General features: G+C 36.8%; 2 protein-coding genes across 2 annotated transcripts; one reads left to right on the forward strand and one right to left on the reverse strand.

The window, feature by feature from the left end:
- Positions 1-308: 308 nt before the first annotated feature.
- On the forward strand, positions 309-6,892 carry LOC143558944 (protein TPLATE-like). The gene is made up of 7 exons (XM_077047678.1): positions 309-1,447; positions 2,780-3,376; positions 3,806-4,167; positions 4,264-4,567; positions 4,973-5,095; positions 5,587-6,039; positions 6,114-6,892. The coding sequence occupies exons 1-7, from the start codon at positions 320-322 to the stop codon at positions 6,624-6,626; spliced, it is 3,480 nt and encodes a 1,159-aa protein (XP_076903793.1). The 5' UTR covers positions 309-319; the 3' UTR covers positions 6,627-6,892.
- Positions 6,893-7,172: 280 nt separating this feature from the next.
- On the reverse strand, positions 7,173-11,238 carry LOC143558945 (COP9 signalosome complex subunit 3-like). Its single transcript, XM_077047679.1, has 11 exons — positions 11,048-11,238; positions 9,779-9,894; positions 9,450-9,696; positions 9,296-9,353; positions 9,078-9,167; positions 8,566-8,631; positions 8,234-8,323; positions 7,924-8,082; positions 7,723-7,844; positions 7,571-7,643; positions 7,173-7,464 (listed from the first exon to the last, which is right to left on the reverse strand). The coding sequence occupies exons 1-11, from the start codon at positions 11,236-11,238 to the stop codon at positions 7,396-7,398; spliced, it is 1,281 nt and encodes a 426-aa protein (XP_076903794.1). The 3' UTR covers positions 7,173-7,395.
- Positions 11,239-12,334: the final 1,096 nt, after the last annotated feature.

A 12,334-nucleotide genomic window follows, 5' to 3' on the forward strand; every position in this document is an offset into this window, starting at 1 on the left:
CGTTTTGGGAAGGTTAGATAGACATCTTGTAGACATTAAATAAGCAAAGTATTTTGGTAATTTTCCCATTAAAAAAAACAAATGAATGAAAAAAATGATGAATAACTATACAAATCGGACGACGGCGTATATCATTTTCATCAGTTAACTTGACACCGGTGTATTACTATTACTCTAATCAATCAACCACCCACCCACCAGCTTTCACTCACCGGAATCACAACTTCCACTATCCCATGCCCGTAAAACCCTAACCACCACCACCAACACCACACCTTAATAATAATAATAATAATAATAACACCACCACTACCACCAAATGGACATCCTATTCGCTCAGATCCAAGCCGATCTCCGCTCCAACGACGCCCTACGCCAATCCGGCGCCTTACTACAAGCTCTCCAGCAATCCGCCGCCGGCCGAGACATCTCCGTCATCGCCAAATCCGCCGTCGAAGAGATCGTCGCCTCTCCCGCCTCCGCCGTCTCCAAAAAGCTCGCCTTCGACCTAATCCGATCCACTCGCCTCACCACCGATCTATGGGAAACCGTCTGCACCGGCATCCACAACGACCTCGAGTTTCCTGATCCTGACGTCACTGCCGCTGCCGTTTCCATCCTCGCCGCCATTCCGTCGTATCGCCTCGGTAAACTCATTACTGATAGTAATAAGGAGATCTCTAGGTGCTTTGATTCCCTTAGTGATAACTTGAGGTTCTCAATTACCGAGACGTTAGGCTGTGTTTTAGCGCGGGATGATTTGGTGACCTTGTGTGAGAATAATATTAATTTGTTGGATAAGGTATCCATTTGGTGGATTAGGATTGGGGATAATATGTTGGATAAGGCGGATAATGTGGCGAAGGTCGCGTTTGAGTCGGTTGGGAGGTTGTTTCAGGAGTTTGAGTCTAAACGGATGAGTCGGTTGGCTGGGGATAAGCTTGTGGATAGTGAGAATTCCGTTGCCATTCGGTCGAATTGGGTGTCGTCGATGGTGGAGTTCGTTTGGAAGAGGCGGAACGCGTTGATGGCACGGGCGTTGATTCTTCCGGTCGAGAGTTTTAGGGCGACGGTGTATCCGCTTGTGTATGCTGTGAAGTCGGTTGCGTCGGGTTCGCTTGAGGCGTTTCGGAAGCTATCGAGTTCTTCGAAGAAAACTGCTACTGGTACTGTGGATTCAACTAAGGCGGAGAGATTTGTGGGAGTGTCGGATGTGGTTACTCATCTGGCGCCCTTTTTGGCGTCTTCGTTAGACCCGGCGTTGATTTTTGAGGTCGGGATTAATATGTTGTATTTGGCTGATGTTCCTGGTGGTAAGCCTGAGTGGGCTTCAGCATCGATTATTGCAATTCTCACACTTTGGGACAGACAGGAGTTTTCTTCTGCTCGAGAGAGTATAGTTAGAGCTGTTGTCACCAACCTACATCTTCTAGATCTTAGTATGCAGGTTTGTGCAACCACTTTTCTTGCACTTTGTATTACACTTGCAGCAGTTTATAAGTTTCAGTCATCGTGTGCGGTATTTTGTGTACAAAACCATATTTCACCGGCATTGATAGTATAAGATCCGGGTATACTAGTTCCAATGATTAGATGAAAGGCTTAAATTGTTGATTTGAAATATAATACACATTACACAAAAGACAGGCTAAGAAATGGTTTATTTTGTGTACAAAACCATATTTCACTGGCATTGATAGTATAAGATCCGGGTATACTAGTTCCAATGATTAGATGAAAGGCTTAAATTGTTGATTTGAAATATAATACACATTACACAAAAGACAGGCTAAGAAATGGTTTATTTTGTGTACAAAACCATATTTCACTGGCATTGATAGTATAAGATCCGGGTATACTAGTTCCAATGATTAGATGAAAGGCTTAAATTGTTGATTTGAAATATAATACACATTACACAAAAGACAGGCTAAGAAATGGTTTATTGACATGCTTCATCATAATTATAATCAACTAGGCTCTAAGCCCAACAGATTGACTGGGTTTGATGTTTAAACTCTATATAATACCGAGATGCATGATATAACATTATAAGATTCTATCCTATTTACCATTGTGATAGAAAATAAAACTTACTAGGTTTAATTTGTTTGCTATGTCCGACAATCACTAGACAGTAAATAGGAGGAAGATGAGATAACGTCTGTCAAATTGAATTTATGATTTTAGAAGTACACAGGATGATAGACATTTACTGGGCACATGTTAACAAACCAATAAAAAAATAAGTTAAGAAGACAAATAAATAAAGACAGTTTATTGGATATGCCATCTTTGTGTTATCTACCTTAAAATGTTACCCATGCTGTGTGCTTGTGCATCATACTTTCCTATCTAGATTCTCCTTCCCAGGATCATATAAACTTTGTATTTCCTAGTCCTATATTGTTAGTGCCTTTTGTCGGTGTTCAGAGCAACTACACTTGCTTGATTTGATTTTTCTAAAACAAATGATAAGTTAATTACATTATGGCATATTGTGCACGTTATTATTAGTGAATTAGTATCAGATTGTCAGCATAATTCTCCACATCACAATTCTATAGGATAGGTAATCAGGTTACACATGAAAGTTTCTCTAATCCATTGTGGTTTTCTTAATTCTTGGTGAAGAGTCAAGGTTATTATTATTATTCGCAGTAGTCAGTTATGATCTATCTTATCAAACAGTTGGAGCTTTTGGTGACTCTTCTTAATATTGTCTGCACAATAAAAATACAAATTAATGTTAACACAATGCAGTTATATATGGATTCAGGTTTCATTATTTAAAAGGCTGCTTCTCATGGTGAGAAACTTAAGAGCAGAATCAGACCGCATGCATGCATTAGCATGCATTTGTCGTACGGCTCTTTGTGTTGATCTTTTTGCAAAAGAAAGTGTCCGAAGAGGTCAAAAACCTCTTCCTGGAACAGACATTGCATCACTTTTTGAGGATGCCAGAATCAGAGATGACCTCAACACTGTCACAAGCAAAAGCTTATTCAGAGAAGAATTAGTAGCCACTTTGGTTGAAAGCTGTTTTCAGCTGTCCCTGCCATTGCCTGAACAAAAAAAATCAGGTATGGAAAGTAGAGTGATCGGAGCATTGGCTTATGGAACCGGTTATGGTGCATTAAATTGGACCGAACCAGCTTTAGAAGTGGTGGAAGTGTGTCGACCTTGTGTGAAATGGGACTGTGAAGGTCGAACCTATGCTGTTGATTGTTACTTGAAGCTGTTGGTTAGGCTTTGCCATATTTTTGATACCAGGGGTGGGGTCAAAAGAGTCAAAGACGGGGCATCTCAAGATCAGATTTTGAATGAAACTCGCTTACAAAATTTGCAACGAAAACTTGTAAATGATCTGCTCGAGGTTTGTGCAAGTTTAAATGTTCAAGATTTAAAAATTCTAATATATCCTTCTAAATTTAATAATATTGTATCTACCCTTTCAAAACACTATAAATACCCTTTGATGTTGATCAAAGAAATAATTGCTTATAGTAGTATATTCACTGAATAAATGAAAAAAAATATTACACATTCAGTGATGATTCACTATAGTAATGTTGTTTTCCACTTCGTATATGCACTAAAAACAAACTTTTATAAGCAATCAGTTTTATTTTATTTTACTACAGAAAACAAAAGTATAATGTTTTTAGTGTTTAGAAAGGGTAAATATGGTATCATTAAATCTAGAAGATTTACATTGAAACTATGAACTTTTAGAAGGATGTATACATTTGAATTATAAACCCTGCTCTTTTTTGTGTACATAATATATTTCTTAATTTGACAGGTTAATACGCCTAGAATTGCTGCTCGGCTTATTTGGGCAATTTCTGAACACATTGACTTAGAAGGTTTGGATCCTCTTTTAGCAGATGACCCAGATGATGCACTAAACATCATCATTTCAAAAATACACAAAATCTTATTCAATGCTGACTCATCTGCCACTGAAACAAATAAGCTGCAAGATATTCAAGCTGTTCTTTTGTGTGCTCAAAGATTAGGATCACGTAATGCTAGGGCGGGCCAGTTGCTCACTAAAGAGCTAGAAGAGTTCAGGGCTGACCCATTGACAGATTCCGTTAACAAACATCAGGCCCGTATGATACTGCAGAGAATCAAATACGTTTCTAGTCATTCTGATGACAAGTGAGCATCCTTTTCTAACTTTACAAACATAGACAGCAGATTCATAGATATTCCCTTGCACACTTTTTACATGATTGTTTGATGCTTTTGTTCCAGGTGGGCTGGTGTTAGTGAAGGTAGAGGAGATTACCCATTCAGTCATCACAAACTAACGGTTCAGTTCTATGAAGCTTCTGCAGCCCAAGATCGAAAGTTGGAAGGATTAGTTCATAAGGCTATTCTAGAACTATGGAGACCCGACCCTAGTGAGTTGACTTTGTTCTTGACCAAAAGAGCTGACACCACTTCGCTAAAGATACCTCCAAATGCATATACATTAACTGGTAGTAGTGATCCCTGCTATGTTGAAGCATATCACTTGTCAGATCCTAGTGATGGAAGAATCACACTTCATTTGAAGGTTGGACTCAACTTCTAACTACCCTACATGCATTTATAGGTTTTTATTTAGATGATTTGATTGTAAAATGTCTCTATATGCACGCATATAATCATATATAACAAAACATAAACAGATAAAAGTTGGTTGGTAGACTGAAGATAACTTGGAAATACATACTTTTTAAGTTATATAGGATATTAATATAAAGTTAGAGAAGAAGAGGGGGGGGGGGGGGGACTATTTGAAATTGTCATACAGGAGGTTATGTGCCCCTTGTTTTTATTGGTGCTATTAAAACTCCCGGAATGGAGGTGGACTTAGTTTTACTGATTTGATAATATCAGAATTTTGTAATAGCTAGAAACTTATGTTACACTCTAATGCATTAAACTATCATATTTGCGCTTTTACGACTTGTTGCAGGTTTTAAATTTGACTGATATTGAACTTAATTGGGTGGATATTCGTGTTGGGTTGTCTGGTGCTTCATACTTCATGGATGGATCTCCTCAAGCAGTACGACAATTGCGTGATCTAAATTCTCAGGTTTCTCCAAACATTACTTAGCTTTGTTATTTGTTTTATGCTGCATGTTCTACTGTGGTAAAAATCATATCAATGGTTGGTTCTTGGAATCAAGGCCATATAAAACATCCTAAAAGTTCTGTTTTCATATGATCGCGTCTAGGTAAGGAAGATCCTTTATTAGACAATTAAATACCAAAAGAAATATTATTTCATCCCATCTATAAGCATTTAAATTAAAATTGTTTTTTTATTAAAGCTTTGATCACAATAGTTGTGGACAACTCAAACCAAAATCTGTTGCACACCTAGGCTCATAAATAACATTATTGCAGACCTCTTATGAACATAGAACTCTGAAGATTTTAAGGACATTCAAACACTTTTAATTAAGTAGCAATATTAACTGGCTATATGGAGAATGCATGATCCGTTTGAAAACATATTCTACTACAGAAAAATAACTTATGTCATTATTTTGTTTCTGTTTTAAACGTAATCCATGTGTGCAGGAACCAGTATTATGCAGTGTAACTCTAGGTGTGTCCCACTTTGAAAGATGTGCTCTTTGGGTACAAGTCTTGTACTACCCCTTTGCTGGCAATGATATTCCAGGAAACGTAGGTGACTACGCAGAAGAAGATCAACAAATCATTAAACAAAAACGAACCGCAAAGCCAGAATTAGGAGATCCAGTCATCATGAGATGCCAGCCGTACAAGATTCCACTAACAGAGCTTCTTTCGCCCCATAAAATCTCACCCGTGGAGTATTTTCGCCTGTGGCCAAATCTACCTGCTATGGTGGAATTCACAGGCACTTATACATATGAAGGTAGTGGATTTAAAGCTACTGCTGCTCAGCAGTACGGTTCTTCTCCGTTTTTGAGCGGCCTCAAATCTCTTTCCACCAAGCCTTTTCACAGGGTTTGCTCTCACATAATCCGGACCGTTGCTGGCTTTCAGGCAAGTTTGTTTAAATGAAATTTGTAATTTTGTTCCATTAATTAAAAAAAATATACTATATTGCTTTTGAACAGTTGTGCTTTGCTGCCAAAACATGGCATGGAGGTTTCTTAGGGATGATGATATTCGGTGCAAGTGAAGTAAGCAGAAACGTGGACCTGGGAGACGAAACCACGGCTATGATATGCAAATTTGTGGTTCGAGCATCGGATGCAGCTATAATAAAAGAAGTGGGTTCAGACCTACAGTCATGGTGTGATGACCTAACTGATGGCGGCGTTGAGTACATGCCGGAAGATGAAGTCAAGGTGGCTGCAGCAGAGCGCCTACGGATATCAATGGAACGAATAGCCATTCTGAAGGCGGCTCAGCCGCCACCCAAGTCCCCCAAAGTTGAAGATGTAAATGATGACGATGATGAAGATAGTGATGATGATAAAAAGAAGGAAGACGGGAAGAAGAAACACAAGGGTCCCACAACGTTATTTGAATTGACACCTGAGGAGGTGGAGCATCGTGCTCTTCAAACTGCGGTGTTGCAGGAATGGCATGCTTTGTGTAAAGATAGAAACGCCAAGGTTAAGTAGGTATTTTTCATGGATGGAAATTTTGTGGTGGTTGGGTTTGTTCGTTCGTTCTACAGTTGGCAGTTATTTTTTAAGCGTATAGCGAGTGATTTCTTTTTTGCGTGGATTATAGATCTAATTTGAAGTCGGTCTTTGTAATCATGTTGTTTGTGCTTTTTTTTCTTTACGGATTGTTAAACTTAAGAACTACTTCAGAATGAGAAAACTTGTATTTTTGTTGTAAAATAATCATTATAAATTCAAGAAGGCGATTTCGACTTTTTATATTTGATTGTTAATTCTAGCTACTGGTATTTGGATGTTAATTCTAGCTAATGAAGAGCATGCGTAGTTTCAGTTATGGGTTTTAACCGAATCTATAACTAATCGGTTTATTTACAAATGGTTTGTTTAATTCCGTTATTGGAGAAGATGGTTCAGTTCTTTTCCAGTTACTAGACATGAAAGGGCACCAATTCCGTTATTGGAGGACCATCACTCAAACCGCACCCGTTTTATCTTTTTATTTTTTTTGTATTCAAGGTAAGCCCAAGATTTCTAGTCCCTAAAACATGACAAATCTAATTGCCTCCAATAAAACATATAAAATCATTAAGGGATTCCAAAAAAATAAGCCCAATAGGCAGACTGAGCAAAAGGCCAATCCTAATAACATTTGCATACACTGCATATAGGTTTTAGTCTTGTTGGTCAGTTAAACAAAATGTGAGATGAACCAATATGATGATGGCAACTACCGTCTCTTACAAAATGTATCCGGGCCAGTCTCTCATAAATTGAACCTTGGAGGAACATTATCAAAATCATCAAAGTCATGTCGTTGTCGTTCCCTCCCAATCTGAAGAAAGTACAATCAATCATTAACGTAAGGTTCCAAAAAAATCTGTTCAGGTTGTTAACCACGAGACAGATATAAGGTTTTTTAGCGCGATCAAGAGTTATACCTTGGACAGATAAACCGGATCACAAGACATAGATTCATCCATCGTCGTCAGCTTCTTTGACAGTTTCATGATTCTGAAACAATTCAATGACATAGGTCCAGGTTAGGCTTGTAGTTGAGGTATGATAAACCTTCAGAATATTAATATCATACCTTTGGATTGATGTATCAATATGCTCAATCATCTCACACGTTTTATATTGCTCGGGGTCCTCGAGAAATCTAACCATTCCATCCTTCTGGTTGATGGTTGCATAGATCTCCCCATCCTCAATCTTCCAATAAAAGGATAACACATAAAAAACAATCAAACAGAAAAGGTTAAAAATGAGATTTACTGAGATATGTGTTTACCATTTCAAGTACATGCATTTCAGCTTCCTTAGGGGTACTTAGCTGGGCAGTGTTGGCAATGTCTTGAAGAGATAACGTCAAATATGTCTGTGTCAACCTCTGAATGTTCCTTTTGTACATAGATGACACAACCTGCTTTACCAATCCAAGATTGCTTCCCTGCAAAAATTTTTTTTAAAAAATAGTGTAAATCGTTTATATTTGTATTTGAACTGTATGATACAGAACACAACCCAAACCGGCCCATTAGGTAAACAAGTAAAAATTTTAACTCTACAAGCTACAAATTGAAGGAGACTACAAAACTTACATTCTCAAATTTCTCTTGATTTGCTTGGACAAAGGCCTTAAGTTCGGAAATACTTCCAATGCTGTAACTAGTTGCCAACTCGATGTACGGCTACTTGGAACAGAAGAAAACAATAAAGATGATAAGAATATTAAATCTTACACGAGATACAAAATACATGGTTGAATGAGCATACTAATAACATAGAGTTTTAGTTAGCTAGAAGAACATGTATTCTATTTACATCAGTATTTAAGTAAAGGAAAAGACATCAGTCTACGATAATTTTGCATAGCCAAATAAGAAAAAAAAAACAGCAACAATATTTCATATGAGGGAAAGCTAGAAATCACCTGAGAAAAGTTCTTTAGATTCCTTTGAGCAACTGCGGAGGTGTACTTAGGGAAACTGCTTGAAAACTGCATTCAACAACAAAAGTATAAGTGATCACAAAGAAGAGGAACTCAATAACAATCAATAAACAAGATCATCAAAATTGCTAAATTTAATATATGAATACAGTTTATCAATCAATCAATCAATCAATCATACCCAGTGAAGTCCCACCAATAGCATAGCTATAAGTAGGGTCTGGGGAGGGTGGGATGTAGGCACACCGTACCTCTATCCACATGGATAAAGAGGTGGCTTCCAGAGAGACCCTCAGCTCTAAAATACATATGCATACAGTTTACATAATATAAAATCATAACATTCCTGATGTTACCAAAAGACAACTGATGTACTGAATACCAACTAACAAATAAAGCTGCACATTTGTAACACCGATGGCATATCCCGTAAACTAACTTATATATTTGAATATTAGAGTTCATATACAAGTATAAAATACATAAACACACACCTGGCGAAGGTGAATGAGTGAAACCAGTATGTATTTTTTGTATGCTTCAACAACTATAGCACTCAGTGTAGACATAGGAGCAGTTACCACCTGTAAATAAACATGAGCAAGAAACGTAAGAAACCAGGCAAGTTTGTTCTTAAACCATGCATGTATAAAAAAAATAAATGTAAAATAAATAAGCTGATTGAAAGGTATGCAAAAACAGATTGACACACATTGTGGAAAAGCTCCAATGCTTTGGCAAATCGTTTTTGTCCTATGCAAATCATTCCCCTGCTCAGAGTCAATTTCACATGACATCAGTTAATACATGAAATATGTAAAGGTCACGCAATTAGTATTCCTTATACATAAACAATAATAGCTCACCCATAATAGCAGTACAAGAAAAAGTCCCTTGGTTGATCAACTTCACATATATCATCCTCCAAAAGGCTATAACCAGTTTTGTAACACTTAGCAGACAAGCATACTTGAAGAAAATCTGAATGTAACGGAGTTAAATGCTCAGGGGTGGGTCGAATCTTGTGAATAGCAGTCAGCAGAGGGGCCACAGCTCTCATAGGGGCATTAAGGATCATAACAAGCTCGTGTAGTCTTTTACAAACAGTTATAACTGTACCAACATGGTTAACTCATTAGTATAATATAAAGTAAACATCACCTTGTATAGTTGTATTGAAAATGTAGAACTATACATTTGTCAGATGCTAAACGAATCTGCTCTACACTGCACGCGTCAATAAATCTGACAACAGGTAGAATTAATTCATTTGCTCGTGCTTCTGGGACTGGACTTGCTGTACATGCTTCCCTGTTATAATATAAACATTAAGTCATTGAAACAACTTTCAAACAAGTGTAACAAGAAGTGCCAGTTTACAAGTATTATTTGACAATTAGAAGTTGATAAACTATGCAATGACAAGGGGCTACAAGACTTGCTCGTTACACACTGTTATTTACAGTTCCAAGATAACTTATACTCCTTGTGTACAATTATCAACTTCCAAACTTAACATAAAGCAATCAGTATATCACAAAATTAGCAAGCTTGAACTGAATCATGAATCAAGAGAAACAAACAACCTGCTTCAAAAACAGCAGAAGCATACTATAACATGCAAAATGTAGCATAAAACAATGAAGAAAAAGGCAAGTTGACAGCTTACCATGATAACAAAAACCAAAAGAAGTACACAACTCACTTTAATTCAGTTTAAACATTAATAATTAACATCACATGACACACATAATACAAATATTAAGGGAAATAATATTACAAAAGCTCGAGCTCGGCATGTGTATTATTTATTATTTAATCTATCAACATCTTAATTACTTGTATGTATTTCGAGAAACCTTAGACAGTTAAACGAGCCTAAGCTCAAGTTAAGCTCAGTTGCGTAGTGTGAAATTAACACATAAAAGTCCAAAAGCCCTAAAATTTATAAACATACACAAGGCTCAACAAGCCTAAACGATTTGTCAGATAAAATGTTCAAGCTCAAGCTCGTTAAGGCTCGGCTAGGCTCGTTTCAAGCTTATTATCGCTCCAGTCTCTAGTACCTCGGCTCATTAGCACCCCTTAGGGAACACACTACAAAACCACATTCACTAGAATACATACTAACAATCAAAATCAATCTGCAATCTCAAAAATACCTACACAAAACCTTAAATCTCATAAAATCCTAAACAACAAGCAAAAATAAACAGCAGAAAACAGTTAACTGCAAAATTAATAATAATAATAATAAACATTCACTAGAATACATACTAACAATCAAAATCAATATGCAATCTCAAACAATACTTACACAAAACCCTAAATCTCGTAAAATCCTAATAACAAGCACAATAAGTTTAATAAACAGCAGGCAACAGCAAATTGCAGAATTATAAACATTCAGTAGATACATACATACTAACAAGCAAAATCAACACGTAATATTAACCGTACTTACAGAATGTATAGATAACCGAGTGAATGAATGGAAGGATCAAGGCGAGTAAGATATGAAGCAAACGTGGCGGACTGAGAGCGTATGACGTCATCTGATTGTTTCAGAATAGTGTTCAATTGAGCTACGCCTTCTGAACTACCTGATAAGCCTTCGATTTGAGTCACCACTGATTCAACCACATTCGAGTTCATCGTCTTCTTCTGTTTTACTGGTATCTATCGATTACTGCTCACGCTTTTAGGTTTAATAATATTATTTATATGCTTCGTTTCGGTTTGGTGTCGGGTTGACCCGCTTATGGTCAGATTTAATAACCCAATGGGCTATACATAATTACTTGATAGCTAGTTAGGATGGGTACTCGGGTCGGGCCACGTAATGATTTTGTAAACCGATTTGGCCAAACCAAAACACACGGGGTGGAAATCGAATGATGGGTGTGACCGATTTACTTTTATTATATATCCAGTTCTGTTCGGTTTCACTAAACCGAAATTACAAGCTGGAGTTCGTTACTGAAGTGGTGGCGGTGATGTTACTGAGCAAACTGATGAAATTTGAAGCCGAAGAATGCACCGGGTAGGCTAATAGGAATCAAAAGTGTGTATGAAGATGGAATATTTGCGTTTTAGTTAAATGATTATTTTTTACAAATTTTGATTTGTTTAAAAGGGGGTGTTTGGGATTCCTTATTTTACCTCCTTATAACTTTTCAATAAGTTTATAAGTTACAAAAGTGTAACTTATAGAACTTTTCATCTCACAATATAAGCAATCTCAAACAACTTATTACTTTTCAAAAAGTTTATAAGTTATAAGTTGATAAAATTAAGCAATCCCAAACACCCCTAAGATAACCGTTAAAAAATTGTGGGTTCTATTTCATTTTATTATAGTTAGATATGCATAATCATACAAGCACAATGGAATCTATTAGTCCCTGTGAGTTTTACTAATCTGTCTACATTAGTTTGACGATTATTCGGCCCAAAGTTTGATCACTCCTTTATTTCTAAATCAATGGAGATTATCGTTTACGATATGTTCTTTATTGCATGAAATTCATAGTAACTTCTTTTCTCTGTGATCTTGATAAAATTAAGCACATTTCTTTCTAAGTTAAGCTATATATCACTGTTGTGATTCCTCCCTAATCTTAGTAAGGATATTTAATATTCTTTATGATTAAGATAGCTAAATTGAACTACAAAAATGAAGAAATGGACCTCGACGGTTGGATCGCCCCTGCAATCGAAGATTTCGTTGCAGATACGAAGTGATCTCTCT

The sequence above is a fragment of the Bidens hawaiensis genome, unplaced genomic scaffold (genome assembly GCF_021521415.1).
Source record: "Bidens hawaiensis isolate Kalapana, Puna unplaced genomic scaffold, B.hawaiensis_p1.1 tig00019675_1, whole genome shotgun sequence".
In the NCBI taxonomy this organism is placed as follows: domain Eukaryota; kingdom Viridiplantae; phylum Streptophyta; class Magnoliopsida; order Asterales; family Asteraceae; genus Bidens; species Bidens hawaiensis.